Raw genomic sequence first — 26,373 nt, 5'->3', positions numbered from 1 at the left:
TTTTTTTTAAACACAAGTGCTTGGAGATGAAAAATGTTTTGATTTAATCTAGGCACAGTGTCACTGACTCATCCTGCTCTATAAATTTCCCCATTACCTACAGCATTCAAGTGTGATGACATGATCATATGCCAAAACCATTTCATGTAAGGACACATGTACTTACTATTTTCAAAAAGATTGTATTTTTCACAGCCAGGTGCTAATTTTTCTGTCTGTCTGCAGCACTGATAAATTCCTTCTGTCCAAAATTTAGGATGATATTTTATCATTATATTGCTGTTGTTCTTTATTCCTACCGGAAATAAAAAGCAAAGGTCAAACAAACAAACCAAAAAATAATAATAAAAAAGCATGACTGCCCCTAACTTTTAAAGTACTTTCAACATTAAGCATAATGTTCGTTGCCTGTCCTTATTGTAGCATTGCTTTTCTTGAGGAACTTCTCACAAGTCTACATGGAGGACATACACTGATGGCAGGTGCAATTTGTAGAAACATACAAGACTGTACTACAGAATAGAGTGCTATACTCCCTGCCTACACCAGCTACACCAGCAGGTTGCCCTCCAAAGGGCAGAGGGCCAGGGCTCACCACAACAGGCCGAGGCACCCACCTGCCCCCTCCCAATGCAGTCAGGTGGCTGTGAAGGCACTGCAACTCTGGCTGCCTCTTTTCCTTTTGTTACTGCCACAAATGACTCAGAATTTCCTCTACAGTTAGCAATCTGGAGAGAGTTAGCTGACATGCACCACTATTCCATAGCACAATGCCTGTAGTTGGTTCAGCAAGCTCCTCACCCCTATCCTGAAAGCTTGTTGAGTTTCAGAAATCACTCTGTGAATGATGGCAGCAGAAAGCAATCAAGAGGCTCTTGAGAAAATGATCTTTATTCACTACAGCAGCAATAATCAGAATCATACCTCAGTGGAGATGTCCCCTCAGTGTTAGACCATCAACAGGTACCTCATTCTGGCTAGCTACAGTCAAATAAAACCTTTGAGTAATGTCATTAACTAGCTTGAATGAATTTTTTGGATGCTTTACATGTTATAGAAAAGCATAGATTCAAATTCTGATTGCAGTGAGACTACACTACACAAAATAAATGAAATTAGTCTGGGTGTTTGGAGACACTGGCATTGGCTGCCCACTGAAGCTGGGAATGCCCTTATCCCTGGAGGCACTTAAGGTCAGGTTGGATAAGGTCCTGGGCAGCCTGATTTGGTAGGTGGCAGCCCTGCCCATTGCAGAGAGTTGGAGCTGGATGATTTTAAGGTCCCTCTCCAACATAAGCCACTCTACGATTCTGTGTGCCCAATACCCATCATCAAATACTGCATATACAAATGACAATCTGGCCCAATTCAAAAGAAATTTAAAAAAAAAGTTTCACTATTTTATTTTTCTATCCTGTGGTGAGTTGTTCCCACCCGGCAGCAAAGCACCCACACACTGTGACAGGGGAAAATAATAGAAAGAGGAAAAGTGAGAAGTTGTGGGCTGATAGCAAGAGCTTAGTAAGAGAAGTATGTACTGAGTTAACGCCATCCTAGTCAGACCCAGCACACAGCTTTAGCAAAGTTATCTAAATATACCAGATATGAAGTGCAAGCAGTTTTCATTACCTTCTTTCAGATTCCTCACCCACTGATCCCGGCTTTGTGCACTTGGTGCAAAAATATAAAGTGTATTAGCATCATATACAACCTGCGAGGGAAAAAAAAAACAAAACACCAATGAGACAAAACACACAAAAAAACCAAAACACCAATAAATACACTCATATAGTACACTTATTTCCATTTGGATCACAATGAAAGAAAATACAATAAGGTTTATCTTGATTTTCTTATGCCTATATAAATTAATGGTAATCACACACTTGATATAAGCAGTATGTACGCAAAAGAAGGCAAAGGCTCCAGCTCTTTCCAATCAAAACCTAGGCAGAGTGTGATAGGGAAAGAAAAAGACCAACCGTCAGAGGCAGAACTCCGAAGAGCAAGGAGTTCAGAGGGAGAAGAGCTTTTGGGGGATGGCTTCCAAGCCCTGACCCTGAACTGTCTCCTACACAGTCCCACAGAATGGTTTCAGTGACAGAAGCAACAGTAATTTCAAGCAAGTCACATTCAAGCAGCTTGCTGATGTTGAAAAGAGCGCTGTATTTTATATAAGCCAAAGGAGCATACCTGAAACGGATATTTATTTTGACAGGGAATAATACCATCATTTTGTACAACTTCCACACATTTGATCCTTGAAATATCCACAGACCCTTTTCTGTACTTTTTCTGTAAGAGAAGAGTAAAAAAAGATATTATATTAAATACAGCTGAAGACTGATTCATCTACAGGCACTCATTTAACTTCCTTTTCCTGCCCTCCCCTCCCTCGCAAAGTCTTATCGCTTTCTTTCCCATTTACAATAGAAATACAGCTTTAACTGCAGAAGTAATTCAAAAACAGGAGAAAGAGAGCACAAAAATCTACACAGAAGTTCTACTGCTTAGTAGAAGGCACTACATTTTCCAAGATAAAGTTCCCAATCTTTAATAATAATAGGCTGGCCTACTCTTCTTTACAAAGAAACTTACAAAGGACAGCTTGCTGATCTCAAGCTATGACTAAAAGGGGTGAGTGAAAAAGGTTCCAACACCATCTAATCTGCTCGCTTGCTCTGACGCCAATGTGCTCCCACTGTTTTGTGGCTACTCCTGTGTCCCTCCAGCTTTCCAGAGAAACTGCAATGCACAGGCGAAACAAGTTCAGACAGAGTAGAAAGGAGAAGATAGGCTGAAATTGTCCTTGGGATAAGTTGAGGTCTGTGCTGAAAGAACTTTCTTTGACCAAGGCTGGCAGAAGTCTTGAAGAAGCAAGGTCAACCTGATCTAGGTGTCCCTGCAAGGGAGTTGGATCAGTTGACTTTTAAAGGTCCCTTCTACCTCAAATGATTCTACGACTCTACAATTCTCGGGGAAACAACAGCTGGGGGTAGCTTGTACTGTGCTTCAGTCTAGTAAAAGCAGTAAGTAACAACAGTGAAATCCACCCACATGCAGACGTTTTTAAACTGGCTTTTTCTGAAATAATTTATTTATACTGTTTTTATTTAAGAGAAGTAGAAGAGATTGAGCGTGCCAGCACAACACAGGTTGGACTCGATGATCTGTAAGGTCTTTTCCAACCTGAGTGATTATATGAATTATACTTTTATTTTTTTTAATCAAGGTGATGAAATCTACAGACAACATAAGGGCCACCTCTCGCTTTTGGGAGAGGAAGTTTCCACTGGAATCTAGAACAAAAATAAGAATAAAATATTAAAAAAAAAAAAGCCAGCAACTCATGGCTGGTCCCACGTAAACGCACATTAAACTTTTGCACTGTAAAGTACATCCAACAAGTGCAGTCCAACATGCAGCTTATGAAGGATGAATACTGTTCAGGCAATGTGGAAATAATTAGTAATTAGTGAATTATTGGAGATGCTCTAATCCCCACTCAGCTCCCCTCCTATCTCCTGAGGATGAGAATTTCAGCCCAAATAGCAGAATTCTGGCACAATAACATGCAACTGAAAACAAAAAGGGGAGAGCCGCTTCCTGTGCAGTCATGGTGATTCTGCCACCCTCATAATACAACACCCTCATAGCACCATCCAGAAAAAACAGAGGAGCCTCCTCAGCATTTAAAACATATTTAGTATTCCAACTCATAAGTTTGTTATGAAGAAAACAGAGAAACACGCATGAAAAATTCAGGCTCGTGATGGTCAGCATCAGGAAGAATGGCAGGAACTGAATTCAGATAAAGCTGTAACCATCATGCAATACCAGAGATTAAAAAAAAAAAAAAAAAGAAAAAACGGAGCTTTTTTCAAACTGCAACAATAATTAGGCATTAGACATTCTACTGAGACATTAAAAGAATTCAAATCATTGCTGATAGCATGCAATGCTATCATGTATTTTGTGGATCCCATCTAGCAGTTAACTGTGGTGGTGAGACAGAAAGAGATATGTTTTCTGTTTTTTTCTCCTGTCTGGAGTCACAGACTTTCATTAGAGGAACAGGCTGTATTACTTTAAGCCTCTCCTCCTCCACAGCTCCCAGGTTTTCAGGACAGTTCTGGCATCCAATGAGTGCTCAAAAAGAGCATATGTGTGCTAGGATAAAAGATAAAGAACAGGAAACCAAGAAAAACCAACCAGCGCTTTGGAAAAATATATTAACTAAAATAAAGCAAAGCTCCTGATACACAGAGCAGATCATTCTAATATTGGTATTCCTTAAGTGATCCCTTTGTATACTTTCATGATTTAAGGAGGCTCGGTTTGCATTCCCATAAGGTGCTACACTAAACCAATAGAAATCTGACCCTCTTTAAAATCCAGTTCAGCAAATAAAGCCTAATGAAAGCACGTTATTCTACTTTTGCATATTTAAAAAAAATTAAAAACCTTGCATATGTGAAATTAAACACAAGTGCACTGCTCCAGATTGCATCAGGAGCAACAGTTATTAATGGCCACCAGCTTTCAAATTGTCTGGTCTGCAGCTGTGATTTAGTTTAGCATTTCTCACAATTAAACTGTTGTGCACATGAGCAAGAAGGAATGACTCAAGAAAGATGCCAAAAAAACCATTAGCATTCCACCCCCATTTTAACAATTTCCTCTTACAGTGGGACTTTTTGCACACCATCACTGTAACGTATTTATTATGAATGCCAAATGGCATGCTCTAGACCAAGGCATGAGCAGTCAAGAAATGTGTGATCAAGTGAGAGCTTGAGCCCTGACCTATTGTGGAAGTAGAGGGGCAGACATGAGCCAGCCAAGAGAGAGCCACCAACAGCCACTCTTTCCAACAAGTGACAGAGATGGGATTATTGTAAGAGATAATAATGCAGTGCAAAACTACAGTGTAAAGAGGACTGTAGTTTTTTGCAGTTGTTCTTAGAGGAAGATGCCCAGCACAGTAGGAAAAAGTTGGATTTGCTGTAGCAGGGGCAGTATTTCACTTGCACATTCACACATGCTCTCTGGATAGAAGTGTTCACAGAGGATTTGAAAATCAAATGGTCTGTAAACACAAGGGACCTACCAAAGCAGAGTATATGCCTCTAGAGGATGCTTACTGAAGGAAAAATGGAAAGGAAAAGGAAAGGAAAAATGGTTAAAATTGTAATAGAGGTACACATGGTGTATACCAATAAGGATAACAAACAGATAAAAGCATGTGTTTCGAAGCCACCTTAAAGGATAGTGGTGTCTTTTTTGTTGCTTTTAAAATTATATTTGCTTGATGAAAATAACAAAAGGGAAGCAACTCTACTGCCACAGGGCAAAGAATAAGCCATTCCTATTTTTTTAAATAAAATACAGTAGTATCAAAAGTTGTAACACTAGAAATACACCATCAGATATGGTAAAAGTACATGATTATGAAATTCCTATACAAAAAAAAAATCTTAAAGGAAGACAACAAATATCTGTGAGATAAGAAGCATAGATAATTCATCTTCTACACACTTGAAACAACAACTCGGCTGAAGATAGTAGCTTTACAAATTCTTAAGAAACCCATGTTCCCACTGTCAGAGAAAATGGTTTCTTCAGTGCACGTCCTCTCTGTTTACGAAGGCATTACGCTGTTTACGTTCAGCAAAGTGGGGATGGGGGTTAAGCAGTACAAAGGACACTTTGGGAAAATAAACAAACAAAAAAACCCACAAAAATATACAGAAGTCAATCCTGCTGTCAAGAAATATCTACTTTCTGTCTCACCCATGATTTCTGTTTCTTACTCTTGTTCTTCACACTATTTCTCTCTTCCTTCCTAATTCTCACACAGGAAATCATGAGGTCATTAATGTGTAACCTAGGGAACTTGTGACCCCTAACGTATCCAAAGGTCTCTGCCTTCATTACATCTCCTTTTATGGAGCTGCTTGGCAATGCTGGGAAACCTCAGGAAAGCCTGATTATTCCAGCAGTCATCTGAGCCTATTTCTCTGTAGAATATTCTCCAAAGTCAAATGCAGGATGCTTACATAACTTTAAATTTATATATTTATCTTAAATATCCTTGCCATTAACAATAAGCACTGGATATGACTGCAGCTGCAACAGGAGAAGCATCTTAACCCAAGTCATCTCATTACCGGTTGTATAAATATAGTAATACTGTAGCTGGTTTTTAGATAGCCAGATTTCTATCTCTTATGTTTTCAGTGCATTAGTCATGTTAAAATACGCACTGCCTCCCTTTAAGTTTTTTTGTTTTTGTTTTTCTTTTTTAAATTATTCTAAATTATTCTAGGAAAAGCAAGTATCAAGTATTTTTACCATAAAGGGGGAGCTATGAAAAAGAAGGGGACAGACTCTTTGTACTGACAGGACAAGGGAAACGGTTTCAAACTAGAAGAAGAGAGATTTCAATTACATATGAGAAAAAAATGTTGATAACCAGGGTGCAGAAGCATTGGAACACGTTGTCCAGAGAGGAAGAAGATGCCCTATCTCTGGAGACATCTAAGGTCAGGCTGGACGGGGCTCTGAGCAACTTGATCAAGCTCTACGGGTCCCTGATCATTGCAGGGGAGTGGGACTAGCTGGCCATTAAAGGTCCCTTCCAACTCAAATGATTCTGATTCTGCCCACCTTTCTGAAATGGCTATAACTGAGATAAAAGTGAGAGGTGATTATTGTTCTCATATAGCTTGAACTGATCCAAGATCAGACTCATGGGAAGAATTTTGAGAGGAAAAAAATAATGCAAACAAATCTCAGTGAGAAGGAGAAAGTCTTAAACCCTGTCTTGCAGACTGTGAAACTGAGAAATCTTTACAGTTGCCTGGTTGCGCAGCAGATGCCAACCACCAGCAAAGACCAAAACTAAAACAAACAAATGAAAAATAAATTCTCTACTGGCACTGATGAAACTGCCTAGCCATTGCTGCAGTACATTGTATGCAATTTATTATTTTCCTGCAACTGAGATCAGTCAGTCAAACATACACAATTACAGCTCTGTTATATTGCTGTATTCACATCAGGTAGCAGTGCAAATAAGAGAGAAGGAAGCAAAATAAATCAGCCAGTCCCCCATCCAGATCAGGCCCTAAATTACATACAGTCTTCCAGCTGTCTAAACAAACAGCACTTAGCTTCAAGGTTCTTTCAGACAAGCATTTGCTTCCTTGTTTCCTGCGACATCCTCACAGAGCTCTGAGTCTGGCTAACCCAGCTGTAATACTTCTGCCCTATTTTCTTCCCTTCGATCACAGAGTCTTTGCTCTGTCCTGCTGGAGAGTGATACCTTTCCTTCAGCCATCCTTCAGCAGACCTACAGCAGTCTGAACTCTAAACCTGGGCAACTTGAGCCAAGAAGGGAGGAGAGTTGAAGTCATCAGGCTATCCAGACCCTCTCTGTGACATTTTCCTTCTTAGGTACTTTCCTGCTGCTTCCTTGCTGCTCGTCACATGGGGTTTCTGGGCCTCTGTTCCAGAACACAGACTTCTTTTCTGCTCACCTCTATAGCTCAAAATGCTGTCCAGATTTATATGCAGCTGTATTTTGAACAATTAGTTCCTGCTTCTTGCCCTACCTCATTTCCTAAAATAAAGCTGGTGGCTGATCAGAAGTGGCTATCTCACAAACATGCTATTCTACCAAAGCATGGGGATCCACAGGAGCAACACACCTTTGCTGATATGGCAATACCTACCTGTAAGCCTGCTTGTCAAATTATAACCTCACGAATATCCATTGATCAGTCACCTACACGCTTGCTAAGTCACATGCTAATGTGCTGCCTTGATTTCTGTCTAATTAAGCACAAAAATAAGTTAAAATCAACTATCTAACAAACAGCGCTAAGATGTAAAAGCAATGGTTGTAGTTGCTACAGAGGCATTATACAAATAAATTAGAAAGAGTGACTATTCACATTCTTTGTATTTAAACACAGATTTTGCAAAAATGAATAAGCAACAGTAGAATGGATACACATTAATCTCTATTTAAAAACTGAAAGGAAAGTAATTAGTATAGGCTTTTGTAACTCGATGTTGTGGTTATGTTCCAAAGGAAGCTTTTGCACAAAAGTAGCATTGAAATACAGCCACATAATTTTATCCTGAAACCTACAGCATTAGGGTGGGTTATTTTTTCCTTCCTTAAAATATCACCACAGTCATGTCAGTAGCTTCTGTCTCTTCTCTATTCAAATTACAAGAACCAAGTAAAACTCATTCAGAAGAACCATTTTTCCCTAGAGGAGACTTTCAAAATTAGGAATTCTCAAGAACATTTAAGTTTCTTCCCTCTGCATTTGTCACTTAAATGCTGGTTGGTTTTGTTCATTGCAATAGTTGTGCTATTTATGCAAGACTGTTTTCACCCTGGACTGATCCTGATGGCAAATACCACTAGTGCCAGAGAAGAAGAGAGCATCCTGTCAGAATTTGGTCTACCTCTTTTGAAAATGCAAACGTTGATTTGAACATCCTATTACTGCAAACTGCAATCCCAAACACCAAAAGTGAGTGAACATTGAATATGTTAAGGTTTAAAGCAATTCTGCATGCCTAAGCTCATGCTCATAAGCTTCACTGAAGGTCAGTGCAAGTCAGTGTGGGCCTGAGAGGTTAACGAGAGCTCGTGTGTGGGAGGGAGCAAATAAACCACACAGACCAGCACACTGCCAAGCTAAAGACTATCACTGCAAAGGAGGCTGAGAGGGGAAAAAACACCACAGCAAATGGAAGCACTCCACAGCTCCCACAGGTACAAAGAGACTAGCAATCAGCACATTGTTACCTGATGAAGCTACAGCTGGATCTGTGTCAGCTCTGTGGAAGCACTGCACCCATGAGCAACATCAACAGGAAATTTTTCAAAACAGCAAGCTGGCAGGACAGCTCGCTTGCACAAGCCAGATTCTTTCAACTGCACTAGTGGCAAGAAGTTGTTCAACACCTACGTTATCATCTTGTCCTCACCTCAAAGATTTTCCTTCAACCAAAATGCTATCTATAGTGCAAATCTCAGGTGCAGTAGCGCTTTTAGTTCAAGCGAGCTGCTTCACCAGCACAACCTGGTTAAAACTTGTGCAAAGTACACACCACCTGCTATCACAGCTGTCCTGTAACACAGAAATAAGCTGACTTGACTGCCATAACATCATACAGCTCAGATGCATCTTCTGACCATGTGCTGAGAAAGAATTCACAGTAGTACAGCTTATTGCCACACAAGTAGAAATAGCATAAGCTGTTGGACTTGTGGACCATTCTGAGGGTTAGAGCAGCTTGAATTGCTCTTTCTGTGTGGTTTGCCCTGTTGGCTAGCCCAAGAGGAAAAAAAGATGCTGTTCTGACAGCAGCTAATGATCACTCCATGAAGGAGTACCTGGCCTGTCCTTGCACTGTCCACCAGTGGAGCTGTAAAGTGAGTATTCTTTTCAATTAAAACCATGCAGCTGATACTTACAGCAGTATTTCCTATTTTTATGATAAGGTAGGCTTCTAGATAAGAACCAAGTCTTGATTTTCCAGACAGCCAGTGGGGAGAACAAATGCACAACATTTCCAAAAAGAAGAACCAGTGCATTTGAAGTTGAATATACAAGAAGGAGGCCACATTTGACAGAAAATGTTCAACTGTACTCAGAGCCATGCACTTCTTAACAGATGTCACTACCACTGTCTGAAAAAATCTATTTATAAAACTGGTTTGGTAAGTCTACAATGCATACATGAGAACACTGTACATATCTTAAATCTTACTGACTGTAGGGTAAACAGTTTTATAATACTCAGCAGTACATCTCCTTATTTTTATACGTCATGATCAGTACTCTCTACTTAGAGGCCATTTCAGTTATTTCTTACTGTGATTAATTTTTGACTTCACCACGAATGAAATCAATCTCATTCAGACCTCATTAGCCACTTTTGCAATGCTAAGAGAAAAGGGCAGAAAATGCTCTCCCCAAGGGCTGCCGATTAACCCTTGCAGACTTCATGAAACAGACAAGATTAATGCTGCCTTTTCTATCCTTGCCATTACTGTTAGCACAATTTTATACTGTAGTAATGGTGTTTCCCCAACATTTTCACTTCACCATTTTGGCCTAAAAGCCAAAACCAGAAACCACCTCTAGCTTGAAAACAATACTTCTGTCTTCTGGCAACATATTAAAAATTCATCTCTGTGACATTTCAGGCAAATCTGTTCCTCATGTATATTTATTCTCAAGCTTTTCAACGTCCATCTTTTTAAACGGCCTTAAAGCAAATATTCTTCACTGATTCTGTAGCTATGCTCTATTGATTTGATAACCCATATGCTGCTTCTATGACTCATGTTCCAACAGTACATCTAGACAAAGAAGCTCCATTTCTCCCTCTAAAGACTGTAGTGCAGTTCCAAATTCAATATAGCTACATTGCACCACCATGCAAAAATGACAGAGTGCCTGGGTTGCTTTAAAGTGCATGAAAAGCTAAGTTTTAAACAGGTTATGAACTAGTTCTAAAACAATTACCCTGTTGCTAGCAGTCATGCTTGTGAGATAATCACTTAATGCTCCAAGTAGACATACAGCACTTTGCAATACATAACAAAGAAAATAAATAACAAAGAAAAATAGAGAACAGTACTTATACATTGTGCAGTTTGTTGTCAAAGAGCAAGTGAACTCCTACCACTGGATGCAGAGAATGGGGGGGTTGGGAAAGGGGGGGTGTCAATGAGATCTCCCAGAAGTATTTACATGAACAACGTTTTTCTGTGGTTGACTGCTTTTTGTTGTCATAAATGTTCCACTTCTGCCACCAGATATATCAAGTCTCCTCTTCTGTTTCTCCATTTACAATCCCAGGTTGCCCACACTTTGAGTACTGACTTATCTGGTTAACAACATTGAATCTTAATAAAATAAATTAAGAAAAAATGTTAATAATAATATAAGTGATACGATTATTTACACGAACCTAAACCCTGAACTTCCTGAACTCTCTCTGCCAGGTACCCAGTAGAAGTCAAAACTGAAAAAGTTATCAGTGACCATGCTGGGAATCACATCCTTGCCTGGAGGAGCAGAGCTCAGCACCCTGGACTGACTGCTCCCACTGCAGCAATGTGACCAAAATGATGCTGTGAAGTTCTCTTGGCCTTGGTTTCCTTACTTATCTTAACAGTCTGAATTTCTGTAAAGGACCAACAGGTCAGATTGGTAAGGTAAGTCCACTGTCAGCCCTGAAAAGAGACTAGTCTGTACGTACCCTTTATCTGCCATATCTTTATGTTCAAACAGTAAGTCACGTTTCATTTCAGCAATAAACATCCAACTATTCAGAGGAACCACGACTTTCATTTCCAATTACTTTTTTCATTTCACATAAACTGCTTCAGCCAAAATACACAGCTGTCTTACTGTTAATACAGATTTACAACTACCAACATTGGCTTAAAATAGATGAATAAAACCCTCAACCTTTTTCCATTTCAGTTGCTCAGTGACACAAAGGAATAACTACTGCTGCATGACAGAGATCTTAGTCACGCAGTAAGTTCTCAAACAGCCCAAGTACTGCTGACATGAAATACTGCATGCTCCTCTATGATCAGAGCTCATTATTTTCAGACACACTCTATAAAACAGAACGCTGATTAATGTTTAAAAGAACCTAATGTGGGAGGCACATTGAAGATGAAAACGGATTGGAGGCATGGGTTGTAAAGCTGTATGCTGTGGCTAAGCCAGTCTGACAACTCGTTGATGCCAACAGCTGGAGCATTCTGTTCTCCTCCACCACCTGACATTGTCTCTGGCACATCAGATCCTACATGGAGCTAATGGAGCTTCCTAACCTAGCATAACGCTCACCTGGCAAAAACAAACACACACCAAGCATCCTTCTGCTGATGAAAAATGCCTTCAGAGCATCGCAGAGCCCAAGAAATGCCAGGGCCAACTCAAGTAGGGTGAGGGTGCTGCAAGGTGAGGACAGGGAGGAAATTGATTTGTCTCTTTCCACAGCTGGGCTGTGTAGGTGTAGTATGTAGTTTCATACCAACAGTCCCGACCTCAAACTGGAACATTTCAAGAAGCTACTGTCCCCACAGCTGAGGACACGATGTCCTACTCCATCTCACTGCAAGCAAACCTGCAGTTTAAGCCTCTTCTCAGACAGATCCACCTTGGAGGCTGCAGGGTATCAACCTGCAGGGTGAAGGTGGTATAAAGCTGGAAGTGGTGACTTCTTGAAAGATAACAACTAGACCTGAAAAACCTGTTTGTAACAGTTCTGCCTGGACTGAATGTAGGCTCATACACACACAAAAAAAAAAAAGCATGCAAGACATGTTCCAGAGGGCTTCCTTAGCTTTCTCCTACTGTTTCTTTGAAGGAAAGGGAAAGGAAGATTGGTTGTATTCTAAAGTAAATGCATATTTTACTGCAGCAGTCAGTGAAAAATACACAACAAATACAGAAATCTGTTTCTTGTTTTTAATCCTTGACCGCATACAAGCTACGTGCAGAAAAATGGCAGAGTAAAGGACCAACAAAAACCACTTTCTGTGTTATGCTTGGGTGAGATGTAACAGGCAGCTACAAGAGTCTGCTGTAATCCTCCAGTAAGAAAGCTCAATTCTGTGGTGAGCCCTGGCTCTAGCAGAGAACCACACTATAACAGACTTCTTCACCAGAGGTAAGGCATCTAACAGAAGAGGTGCAGAGACATCTCCATTACATTTTATTTACTGTACAGCTACCCTGTGTGTAGCAAAAGCTCTTCTAGATATTGCAGCCATTTTAATTGCTGTCTTCACCATGACAAATCTGGAAGGCAGGCTCTGTTACATGGAAAATGTGACCCCTCAGCACTAACTGCGTGATGGGATACTTCAGAGACAGATGATCCTGATGAAACTGAATCCAGATCTCCTCTGAAAAAAGCTGGTCTGAAGATTTGCCTAGTATACACTGCTGACTTGTCACGTAACTGAATTTACATTAAATTTACATAGAGATGGGTTGTTAGTGCTGCGAAAGAAATTGCTTCCAGCTTCACTTCAATCGCTAGGCTGCAGGATCCATCCTAATTGAGCCCATCCCTAGTGAACTTGGTCTGTAGTGCCTACCACATGTTCATGCTACTGTTAGAATTTGGAAGCCAGTTACTTTACAGATGTGGAAGGAAGTTCACAGTCTCACTGCCACATACAAGTTGGGGCTGGCCAGCCCAATTTGGAGCAGAAAAACAATCAAGGCTTTTTCCATAGCAGTGTAAGGAAGTCTATTTGAAATATCTTCCAAAACTCATGTAAAAGAAGTTTACACATGGATAGAAGCCAAAGAAGGGCAATAGCAAAGTTACAACAAACTCTTCAGTGAGAACATACCGTACAGAAAATCCTGTGTGAGAATCAACTGAAAAACTAAAGAATGTCCCATTAGTAGGGAAAATGTAAATTTCTTACAGAAGCCTTTCTAGCACAATATCCAACATGCCATATTCAGAAAAAATGATGCTGTAACCACTTGGGAAATAATTATTAACAGTGAGTGACAAATGCCAGCAGTAAAATTATGCCAAGACCCTTCCATCAGAAAGATCCAGAAATAAAACAATTAAAGATAAGAAAGAAAACAGCTCTTAGCAACCATCTTTTACTTTGTTATTGGCATCCTGGCCATGCACTACTGCCCCAATTAGAAATTAGTTTACACTACCAGATACATAATCTGCACTTCAGGAAACATAAATTATAAATAAGAGAAATGGAATCAGTGGTTTATGTTCACTGCCATCCACCTTATCCATTCCCTGACTGTATGATACCCTACAGGGAAAAAGAAAAAAGCAAAAGAACAAACAAAGGCAGCCTGTCATATAAATCTGTATCTCCTACCTCTGCTCGACCTTCATAATATGTTAACATAGAATTTGTAAGTACAAAAAGCCTCTCTTTGTAGTTTAAAGGAGAAGTCCTCTTCTTCTGTTGTGACCTTTTAATCAAGATCTCTTGTAGAATAGCAGTCATATTCATTTCAGCCACTTGTCCCCTCTGTTTCTAGCCATTGAATATCAGTTCCTGTGAAGATGAGAGAAACAAAGTCATTACTCTGTCTTTGAAGGATCACAGCTCTGGAGATTTCTGTAGTGAAAAGAACTTCTACTTACAAATTAACTGAAAATACAGACAGCTGGAGTCCATCTGAACCACACGGAAGTTCACAGAAGTTAATGATTACACAAGAAAGTTCAGGTGTTGCCAAAAGCTGTATCTGGCTGGGCTGAAATAAAGTACATTGCAGCCTATCTTGCTCTAGGTGGGTTGGACTTGATTATCCTTATGGGCCCTTCCAGCTCAGGATATTCCATGATCCTATCCCAGAGAGAATAATGTGACCACATCTGACTATTCCTCCTCACCATAGTACCAACCAGACTTCAAGCATTTTAAGAGAAAAATTTTCTGAAAAATTCCCTATGAAACAAGACTCTTGAAGCTCAGGAACTCAGTGCTATCCTTCCCATTCTACTGGGAGACTCTGGGTGAGCCGGGTGCCCATGAGATATTTTCGGGCAACCAGATTTTAATCATTAATGCCCACACATATACATGTGGGCCTTAATGCCTTCTGCAAAAATAAGTTTGCTCTGAAAAAATTGAACATGCAGCAGTAAAAGACATTTTGAAAATTGTTGTCTATTACATCAATGAAAGTTTTCTTTCACAAACAGTGGTTTAGAAGATGTCAGTTTGGAAGCAAAGGATTAAAGAAGCCTAAGTCTCAGCAAATGCTGAATACATGCCTTCCACCTTCTACTTCCAAAGATTTCAGGCTGACTATCAAGATCTCAGTTACACAGTACATTTCACAGTATCATACAGAAAAGCTTGAAAAGCTGCAGGTCACCTCGCAGTATTATTCTACAGAAGAAGTGTTTAAATAAAGTTAGATGTAAACACAATCACTTCAGTACCTCTCCTTTTGCTTTGTTCCCAAACCTTTCATTATTTGTTTTGACAATACACGCAGTGATGCCCTTTGCCTTTCAGTCTGTGTTACCACGTTTCACTCACTGTCTTAGCTGATTAATTTATTACATTCCACACTCTGACCATTTCACACATCTGGATTTATTTTCTTGTTCACTGCATTAAAAAGTACCTTTTTTTTTTTTTTTAAGGCATATATCTTGCAAATGTTGAAGGATTAGTCTCTAGTTTACACTTTACAGGATAGGATGCTTAAGTAAAGGTAACCAAATTGGACAAAATAATTACGACGAACAATCTTTTTGTTTTCCCTCTTCCTCTGATACATCTATGCACATAAACTCACTGGTCATCTGTCACACTGCATTATTGAAAGGAAGATGAATTTTTGAATTAGTAATCATCTTGAGTGCACTATTTAATTATCCAAGCTGCCACATTCTGTTTATTATCCTTCTGAATATAAATTCACAATCTTAAAGGTAATTAAGAAGGATATTACTGAAAATGCAAACACTGTTCAAAGAATTAAAGGTTAGTATTAGCTTTCAGACCACCTTAACACACACCAGACTACAAGGGTTCATCATAAGCTTTCTCTCCCAAAACAACTAGTGTGTTCTCCATAGTACAAACTCTCTGTTGGCACTTACAACAAAAAACTGTCTTAGAAATTGTGATATCAGAAGTCTAGCACAGATACAAGAATAATTTGATACTAATTCTGATTTCAGATCTCAGTATTGATAACATTAAAATATTTTATCTCCCAGTCAGCCCTCTTCAGTGATATTCACATTACACAAGAAACAAACAAAAAAATTCTTTTGAAAGAGTATCAGGTTAAAAAAATAAAATATAATTGGTCAACGTCTGCACTTTGCTTGCACCTGTTGCTACAGGTATTTATCTACATTGAGTTATTGCTGCTGCAGAGATCTCCACAGATTAGAACCAGTTTCCCAGATCAGAAAATCAGCCTTTGAATCTGCACCTGGTCACAAGACCTGCTTTTTCACATCAGTGTTTCTAGCCACATTTCTGTTTCCATAAGTGAGGCACAGGATAACAGAACTCTCACCTACAACTTCTACAAACTTCTCAGAGAAGAAGCTGTAACAATCACTCTTACCTCTTGTGAAACATCTACATCATTTCTTTTCTTCAGCAGTTTCAGAATGATTTTTCCACGCTTTTATTCCCAAACATTCAATTGTTTCTAAACTATTCCCAAGTCCATGAAGCTATCGTATGACACATTCTTATCTTGTTCCAAACAGCTGTGGGAGTTTCATGCTGCCACCCATCTAAAATTTTCATAATACTTCCTGCCTAGGGCTTGCCCATCTCCCTGCCAACTTGAGTTACATGATAACAAATACAATCTAGTTTGCAAGTACTACAGATCATGACAGAAATAACAAAGAATTACAGATGTTCGAAAATTTTTAGGGAAAAATAAAAAAGAAATGCATTCCCAGCTTCAGGCATCAGTTTGCACTGATCAATCTTCACATTTTGATGCATTCAGATGTAAGGCCGTGAAGTCAGCGTATACTTTTCTCAGAACAAATTTTAAAAGCTTCTAAGATAAATCCGTTAAATAATAATAGTCAAAATCCACAAAGCCTGGCTTTTCCTTGTAGCTAGAGTTGCTTATGCACGCCACCTCTCCCTTGTTTCTCTAGGAAAACAAGCATCAAGCGATTAGGTAAACAGAGCAGTTGCAACATTGCTCCTGTAGTTGGGAACTACTTGTTCCCACTCCCTTGGGAGTTTCTCTCTTGGCCTGTATTCGTTTATTGAAACAATTTACCATTGCAAGTCCATCAGTGGGCACATAAATGGATGCAAGTCCCAACAGAAGCTCCATTTAGAAAGGAAGAAGTGCATCACAATCTGGCTAGAGCTCCTCCAGCCCAGAGGTGTTAATTAACTCCTGCTTTTCACAGCACAAATCCTTTTATCAGAGTCAGACTTGTTCAGAGGAGCAAAGGCATTCTATAAACACACTTAGTACAACAGTCATAAAACAAACACCAAGAAAACATTTGTCTGCATCTAAAAAAATCAAGCCAAGTCAGAGCTCTGTTTTCTGAGTTTCCTCCCTCCTTAGTGATTTACCTGATAATTCGGGTTTTCCCATGCAAAGTCTCAATGCTAACTGGATGGACTGCCAGTCATGACAGATAACCTCTCTGACAAATGGACACCCTCAGCTTTCTGGCTTAGGTTTTATATATCCTGCACATATGCTTTTTTCACATTTTGGGTGCATCAGTTCAAATTGGCAGCAATTTCAGGCCTGTGTATTTAACATCAAAAACATATCACCTGCTCCAGCACATTAATTAGAACACTGTGATATTCACCAATTCAGTTTAGAAAATATAAAGATGTCAATTTTAAGTACACAGATGGTACTTCGGAATTTTGATGCAAATCTGCAACTCTTCATCAACTGTGTTGTTTTTTATGAGCTTTTTTTTGGGGGGGGGGGGAGGGAAGGGAGGAGAAGAGGAGAAACTGGTTGGTTGGTTGGGTTTTTTTTCCCTCTTAAGGCAAGACTGAGAAGCCACGTGGCTCTAACATGTGCAAACTATTTTTTAACTGACAGAAATGTAATTTTGGGCAGCAGTTTTCAAACAAATTTGAAAATTATACCTAAATGTCTGTAAAACCCTAATCTTTACTTGAAAGTCAGTCGAAGTACCAGTGGGCTAGTTCTAAATGTAATCAGGCCGTGTGGAAAGAAAATGCCTATTTTCATGCACCACATTCGGGTAAAGAAATAAACAGGCTAAGGGGTAACTCAGCAACAACCCTTTGACTTGACAGTCTCTAAGTTAAGCACACAATGTTGCAAAATACCCTTTTTTCAACTGCAAGCTACTCACGTATGCACTGGGAGAATTTCATTTTAACCTGCACAGGTCTTCCAAAATTCCTTAGAAACAGGGTTACAACATTTTACAAACTAAAAATGTTTGTTTTCTTTTAGCATTATAACTTAGGTAGCTGGGTTGGTAAGCAAACACTGAAAAAGTGCTGGTCCCTCCTGGGTAGGGTGTGCTGGCAATGAAGAGAGAAGCTTCAGCACACCAAACTGGAGCACCAGTTCACTGCTGGCTATCAACCAGCACAAAAGAGAGGGCAAATCCAAAGAGCACTGAAAAGTATGGGAAAAAGGAATTATTTCCTTTTAGGTTCAGGAGAACAATGTATACATATCTCCAAACCCTTTGATCATGCCCCCTGTAAGGAGCACACTACAATGACTATGTTATCCTTTCACAGATTTATAAATACCTTCACCAATTCCCTTACAAAGTATTTAGAAGGAGGTGGTGCTTTATGAAACAAAACTACTTTATTATCCATGTAGAAAATGTTTTCTTTTTTAAAAATTATTTTGATTATCTACTGATTTCGAATTAGCAGCACTACCAGATACCACATGAAGGTTGGACTGATGAATTTTCACTTATTCCTCTGTAGGTAACTAGCTGTAGTTTTTCCTATTTTTTCTGCACGAGCGCCCTACATTACCTGTAAATTTTTTGCCCGCAGTTTATTCAGATCAAAAAGACTTCAGCATTTGTAAAGTTCTTAACTGGAAGAAAATAAAGCTGAAATTTTGTTTGGGATGGAGGAAAAAAAGGAGGAAAAAAAAAGATCATGAAACATTTGCTAAAGTAGCAAAATCCAAGCAGCTTTCTCATCCTACAGACCTCAAGCACTCTCAGCCACCTGTCCTTTTCAAAGATAAAAACCTTTGAGTGTGTCATGGCCTCAAGAAACAGCACTGGCTATGAAACAAGAGATTCGCTCTTACATTATATTCCATTCCCAAACAGAAACTTACCCTGTTTATTAGCCAAAGGGTTTTATAAGGACGTCTTACAATTTCATTAAAGACTGGTAAAAATCAGCTTCGTTTCTGAATTGAGGAAAAGCAAAACCCACTGCCCAAGAGTTAGAGTTTCAAATCTCTTTGAATATGAACCTAATCCCCCACCTTTTTTATTGCATGCCAAGTGATGATGGTAAGGCTGCAACATCTGAAAGCCTACAACATCTGTAAGCCTGCCTCTTCGCCACTCTCAATGTTTGTGAAAAGTTTTTGCTGCTTTTCACCACCAGCAATATAAAGTTTAACCTCTACTTTCATCCACCCTCTTTTCATCTCAAAGTAATAGTAGTAAGACATGAAAATGTGATGGCTTTTGTAATTGGACAAAAGGGTCTTTATACGTATATACATAGACAGAAGATGGTTAAAATCATTATATTCATGGAAAATTTAAAACATACACAAAGTAAATCTTTAGCAGTAAGAGAATCTCAAATATCTGTCAGTCTGATTTTTTAGGCTTGAGAAAATAATTCTGTAACCACAAACATAATGTAGCTTTGTATCACCCCTGTTCATTCTAGCAGTTAGCATATCTAGCAGTTTATGGCTGCTATCACTTCCATAAATACTGTTGCTTTTCACACTAGCTACTATTATAAATTCTAATCCAGCATCCAAAATTACCATGTCATTTTTGCCGTAGACAATGGCAAGCTTCTAGGCAACACATCACAATGGCACAGTGCCTCCTGCAGAAGAAACTCAATCTTGAGTCTTCTGTAGGCAGAACTGGCCTCTACTGAGAGGCTGTGGTTTTGGGCTTACCAGAAACCATGTGCAGTCTGACACAAACTAAAATATCCTGTCAGCAAGGTTAACTAACTCAGGCTTGGCTATAGTTTGTGCATTTGCCTTAGCACACAGTCAGATCAAACTTTAACAAGACAAAGTAATATCCAGTTGGGCCTTCTGACCAGACCTCCTGCAACAGTCAGAGGAAGCACATGTGAGAAAATTAGCACATTTTTAACTATTCTACAATTGACTCGTGAATTTGATTGTATCGTGGGGCTTCAGGATGCTGTTGAGATCAGCTGGACTGCAGCTGGCCAGGTGAGGCAGAGACTACAAGGATTTGCCTCTTCATGGGTGCAGCCTGAAAATCTGGTAAAGAACAGGAGTCCAGCTTCCTTGTGCAAATGTAACTGGAAGTGGGAACACATGAACAAAAGGGTCAAGGGTCAAGTCAGGGTTGGAACTGATAGGAGGTAGGTGGTATCCTGGCCTTGCTTGTATGTTTTTATGTATAGTATAGCTCGTATGTTTTTATGTAAAAGAAACAGTCCTCTTCATTCTGGCAAACATCTGCAGAGCAAGTTAAAGAAGAAAGTGGAAGAACTACCCCCAAATCTGCATGGCATTGGCTTAGCAGAGATGAAGCTGATAGAGAGCAGAGCATTTATTTCACTTGTACATAGCTGTGTCCCCTACAGTGTTCTCAATGGCTCCACAGAGCTGAGCAGACATTTGGCAAAGTAGAACCACTGCCTCAGCCCTCCCCCTAAACACCCCTTCTGATAAGGAGGGAGGAGGAACAGCAACACCCACTTATTAAAACACAGGCAGAGGTGAGATTGGCAATGGAAATGGGTGATGCTGGTGGAAAAGCTTTTCTTCCTTTTACAGGAAGCTGGAGATTAAGAGGGATTAAAAACTAAACGTTCTGCTCAGAAGTTTAACTTAATTCTTCTGTTCACAGAGTCTAAAGCTCACCATTAAGTAGCAGGTGAATTGCAACTGTACACAAAACTGGGAAAAACAAACAAACAAGACTGACATCAACAGTGCCTCAGGCAGTTCTGACCTTTTTAGTTTCACTAAAGGAGAAATATTAATTCAACTCCCTCATAATTTGAATTTGGTTTTCCTAACATCACATAATCTCAGGTGAACAGTTGGCATATTATAGCACAAATAGCTCAATTTAGCTTAGTGGTCAAGACACTCATTTGACATGTTCTAACTAAAATACAATAATTCATACAAATGGTGCCTTGTTTTCTCTACAATGAATGTCTAATATTTCTAAAGTAACTTTTCTTTCCAACTGTAATGCTACCATAAGATGGAAAGCACTGTAATGATAGCAAAAGTCCTAGGCTGTAGCAAGTGAGAATATGCTCAACACAGCAGCCATGGACACAGCATAAAGAACCTGCTTACCCTCAGGAGGCTTCCATTAGGCAGGGATCTCCAGCAAAACACCCTTGCTTCCACTGCCAACCCTTAAATGAGGTCTGGGAAGGAGTGGATCCTAGCTGCACCTCTTCTGGTCACTCAGGTATATTGTATGCACCTGAGCTCTGAGTTGGCCCTGCCTTCCTACCAGGTGCTCAATCACTGTTTCAGGCCCTGAGTTAGCATTTCCACTACACCAATACAGTAAGATGAACTAAACTACCCTTTCTCCGACTACAAAGTAAATTCTTTCTGCTTACCCAGTGTACATACCATGTGACTGACACCAATACAAGTTTGCATTAAGTTCAACACAATTACAGTCTTGTTTTGCACCACTGAACTGAAACACCTTTTACAGCAGAGAAAAGCATAAATGAGACACACATTAATCATCTGGTACCATCCCTCCTCTGGCCCTTAAACTATTAATTCCATAGCTAGGAACAATATCAGACTACAGTATTTCAACACACAAAAAAACATCTCCCATTTTTCTGGATCATTATCTGCGTCATTTTAAACCATCATGGAAACTCAGTCAGCAGCTGAAGGAGTTCTACCTTGCACAGGCTTTGCCAGCAAACATGGAATACTTCTAAGCAGCTGTCCTCTGCATCAAAGAGCCATCATGGATCATGGCAAAGTGTCACTGGTATGTCTGTGTAGCATAGCTGAAGCAACAGAAACCCTGGCTGGGATGCTGGCTGCAGGAAAAGCAGTACCAATGCTACCAGTCATTTGCTCTACTCTGGAATTGTTCTCTCAGGTGTGAATTATGCTACACTTGCTTCTGATCCCAGCCAGCTTGTCACTAGCTTCTCTGACTTGCACTCTGCTGAAAAGACACAGATGAGTTCAAGCATGAGCATCCTGAGTTACTCATTTCTCAGTTGATATATAGTTGTCAAACTATGTCATGAACTGTATTGACTGTACATTTGACAAAGGGTTTATGAATTAAAAACATATCTTCATATCTCAAGAACAGTACATAGAAGCAGTCCATAGGTACATCCCATGTAATTGGATTTGATAACCTGTATCTGCTTCCACCTTCAAAGGCCAGCTTTAAGTCACTAAAGCTTGCAGTCACACCAGACCCAGGTATAATGATCTGACTGAAGTCAAAATGAACACCAACTCCTACTTGCTGTTTTATTGCTAAGGGAGCAACCTATTCACCTAGCAACCTGCCAGCCTCTTTTAGTACTTGTTTTATTCATAAGAAATGTAAAAGAACTTTCTTCTTCCACACTACTGGGAAAACTACTACTTCCCAAATTGACAGCAGGCCTGTATGTGCATCTACTAAGATTATTTCTATCGTTTCAAACATCACATTTTCCTCCATCTGTGATGAAAGTGTCTCATCAGAATCCAAACGACATTTATGACTTCTGCAGTGCTCCTCAATATACTTTCTTTCCCCCATGCAGTTATATGGAAACTATATCACTTCCCAAAATGGATGATAACTGTTAGCACCTGCAACAAAACAGCCGGCGGAGCGCTTCAGCACCTACAGAGTGACAGCCACACAAACATGTGTGAGCCTCGTTGCAAAGGGACAGTTTATGGGAAATTTAATCCAGACCCATCTGCACTGAACTGGTTACCTCCCAGCAAAGGACATATGACCATGGAAGTGAGTGTATGGTTGGGAAGAGTTACAAGGAAGTTTTGAGGTCAGGAAAAACTGTGAATGTGTACTTGGTTCACCAGGAATTTGGGGGAAATCTTGAGCATGCAGCTAGCAGAAAAGAGTGCTACCTCTGGGTAGGAGCTGAGTTAGAGAGGAATGATGGCTGCTGTATTGTTCGTCTTTCATTTTAAAGCAAATTTTCCCAGAACAAGATGAGGAAGCCTTGAACCAGCTCCAGGGGTGTGGTGTTCCTTTTCTCTGGGTTGTGGAAGAACGCAAACTACTCTCCATATTGCTAAAAATCATGATCATTTTAAAATCTTTTATCAGATATCCACCCTCCTAAGTAATACACGTAGGTTAAATACGAGCCAAGTTCATGTCCTCTCAGTAACAGTAGCTGTTAGCAGCTCTACTGCGGCACAAAATGACCATTCTCCCTCTAAAAATAAAAGCAGTTTAATAAAATCACATCCTATTTTTAATTACCCTTTAGATGCTTTTGGCAGATGGTCTATGAAGAGCACCTTCACAGTGAGATGCCAATGCTGAAACTAATGCATTCACTGCACAGTTTGCTTATGAAAAATGAATCAAAGACTGTCAGAGACTAAGTGCAGCTGTGGCAGGCCCTATATGCACCAGGACTGGTTCCAGTGTTCACACACCAGCATTTTAACAAAACAAAACATGAAAAAGTACATAATCAAGGTAACCACATGCTATGTGACAAGATGTTAGTTATTAATTATAGAAATTTACATAACATACATTTCTCATTATGACAACTGTTTATTTCCAACAAAATATACCAGAAACTACACTATCTTTCAACACATTTGTTAATAAGGCAACTAATATGAAAAATACACACTTGTATTAGTAATTGGTTTTAGAGACAGAAACAAGAACCTACGATGGGGTGAGGAAGCTAAAATGGTAAGAAATAGTTCATGGGTAATGGGAATTTCAGCAGAAAACAAAATTGTGAAATTAACTAGATGATGAATTGACCTCAACAAAAGCCTACTTCTCCCCTGAAATTCTTGATTTTCTTCTTGAGGCAGTACAGTGATGCAACTTGGCAACTGTTAGGTTTTTTTTTACACCTATTTAATAGCTGACTTGCCCCAAACCTTCTCTCATACAGGCAGTGCTGATATATCTAGAGTTATTCATCAAAATCATCTTCTGTGCACAAGAAAAATACAAGCCAACAAGCAGGGGGCAGGAAATACTGCAAGCCTGCAAGTTCCTGTGTGTTGAGTTTCCCATGCATTGTTTTCATCAGGATACATCATCAAGCAAATGGAGGAGATGGGATTGCAAATCAATGATCATTTTCACTTCAGCTGAGATGTTGTACTGCTTTTCCCACATCTGGCAATTCACAGCTTCCCAAACCGTGTGACATTTGCTGTGCTTACCAAAACAGAGGTGTTGGAAAGGTCTACATTCTTATCTTCTGATTCTTATCTTCCTGAATCCTTCTGATTCCTTTCTGACCCTGATCCATCGGATGGGTTACAAGAAAAACTTCATATAGCAAAGCTCAGATGAAACTCAACTCAAAACTCCCTCACCATCACACCACACCCTCATGTCTCATTTCATTAACAATCCGTCATATTGTGCTCGAATTTCCATTTGATTTGCACTCAAAATCTTAACAGTCATGCTACCAGAGAGAATTATACAGTGTCATGCTTTGTGCGTGCTTAGGTGGCAAATGACTTGAAGGACTGCATTTACTTACAGCAGCTTTCATTTTCTTTCAAAATTTAGCAAAGCCTTTCAGTTTCTGCTTTGCTCTGTACTTGAACAATCTATGACACAATAAGGATTGAAAATTAAAAAAAAAACAAAACAAAACAAAACATGCAAATAACAATAGTCTCTCTACATAGAAACCACACTGCTGGGTACTTTCTGAATGGATAATTGGAAGAGTGAGACCTATTTTCCTGAAGTTCTGGAGGCAGATCCAACAGAGTTCTATCCTGACCTTATTTGTAGATTTTTTAAAACAGAGAAACTTCCACTTGCATTTCAGCCTTTTACTAATAAAGTCTCTAAGTACAGGCCTGAAAACTCAGGATGCAACCTTGAAGAATTCCTTCACATACAACACAGCCCAAGAAGCAAGGAATACTAAAGTACTGTAGTCTCACCACTGTTAAATTTTAAGCATTATCTCAAGGAAATAATTTCTCACCATACCTGAAAATCAACACAACTGGAGGTAGTGCTGTCATCTTGTGCATTCCTTTTCTTTCAGGCTCTCAATCCTGTGAGGCAGTCAGCATCTCTAGCATAGAGGCTCATTACCCCACTCCCCTTGATGAAAATTCTTGGATGTCAGGATGTTTCAGCTGTTGTGAGCTAAAGAGGGACAAGAGCACTCATCAGGCATCACAAGACATTTAAGATCTAAAGCAGCTGTATTCGACTTAAACTCTCTTTGAGATACTGTATGATACCATCATTAATGTGTGATAACATCATATGCCATTTAATCCACTCTGATCACTAATGGTAGGGCATAAAAATACCATGGAATAGGCAACACTAGAAGCAACACTTCCACCACCCAGACTCACTGATGTCCAGATTACATGGGATAAATGCAAGAGACTGTAAAAGTAGGATAAGATAGTCATTTTACAGCTAGATCTTAAGTTTTCACAGGGATTGCCTGCTTCTCACTGACTTCCAGGGTTGGTTTCAGTTTGAGAGATCTAGAGAAATAACTGAAGGAAGTTGAGGAATCATGCCACTTGCCCATTATTTTGTTTTTAAATGAGCCGCAGCATGTGACCACGTAACTGAACACTACCCTCTGACACATTATGCATAAGCAAATTGAAGAGAAGTTGCAGTGGAAGTTTGTAAACCGATCAGTTTTAACACTGAGTGCTACATTCTGCCACGCTTGAAAATGTTCCTTTAATCATCTTTACTGGATAGAGTCTGGATAGTCATTTTGCTTTCAAAAGATCCCAAGGTGTATTTAAGACTACAAGTTTTAAGAGACCTGTGGAAAAGTTCAACCTCTGCTGCCATACCACCACCATCTCCCTCTGGCGTCATGGGCTAAGAAAATAAAATAGGAGTCATTGCATTTGGAGCAGCCATCATCTGTTCATCTCTCTACACTGAGTTGGGTCTGCCCATGGTAGCAATTGGGAGTCATCTCCTTGCCCTTCTCTCAACCCCTGACCTCTATTCCATGCATTTTCTCTCCTTCTTTCGCTGGGGAGAGGAAGTGAAAGTGTGTGTGTGGTGTGGTGGAGTTTAGCTGCCTCTACATCAGGAATTTTAAGTGCTGTTGTCATCTCACACTTTAGACTAGTGCAGAGAAGATGACAGAAGATCTCTGCGCAGGGAGAGAGCTGCAAGTACTGCATTCAGCCACAAGCAAGGGGCAGTTACCATTTCTATCTAATACTGAATTATGTGGTTGCTTCACCAGAGAAAAATGACTTATTTTGCGCTGTAATTCAAGGGGCCATGCTGGCTGCCAGTGCCCTGCTCACATCATGCTGCAAAAGGATGAAGACTGCACCATCTTTTTCTGTCCTATTCAAGTGCAAACAAGGCCTACAT

At 39.7% G+C, this 26,373-nt stretch overlaps 1 protein-coding gene across 4 annotated transcripts in view; it reads right to left on the bottom strand.

The window, feature by feature from the left end:
* The window catches only part of TEC (tec protein tyrosine kinase), a 57,437-nt gene that overhangs the window by 12,004 nt on the left and 19,060 nt on the right, over nt 1–26,373 (bottom strand). For 3 of the 4 annotated variants that reach the window (XM_042871667.1, XM_042871666.1, XM_042871669.1), the window contains 5 exons: nt 24,988–25,149; nt 13,934–14,116; nt 2,194–2,295; nt 1,630–1,711; nt 167–295 (listed from right to left, as the gene is read on the bottom strand). In XM_042871667.1, coding sequence (XP_042727601.1) covers nt 167–295; nt 1,630–1,711; nt 2,194–2,295; nt 13,934–14,071 — 451 coding nt within the window. In that variant the 5' untranslated portion in view covers nt 14,072–14,116; nt 24,988–25,149. Of the gene's footprint in view, nt 1–166; nt 296–1,629; nt 1,712–2,193; nt 2,296–13,933; nt 14,117–14,205; nt 14,261–24,987; nt 25,150–26,373 lie in introns of those variants that run through there. The other variant, XM_042871668.1, reaches the window with a different exon arrangement.

This window comes from Lagopus leucura, unplaced genomic scaffold (genome assembly GCF_019238085.1).
Source record: "Lagopus leucura isolate 7727_CA_CO unplaced genomic scaffold, USGS_WTPT01 Super-Scaffold_100004, whole genome shotgun sequence".
NCBI lineage: Eukaryota > Metazoa > Chordata > Aves > Galliformes > Phasianidae > Lagopus > Lagopus leucura.
Note: the sequence above shows the minus strand (reverse complement) of the source record. Positions and strands in the feature narration are given on the sequence as shown.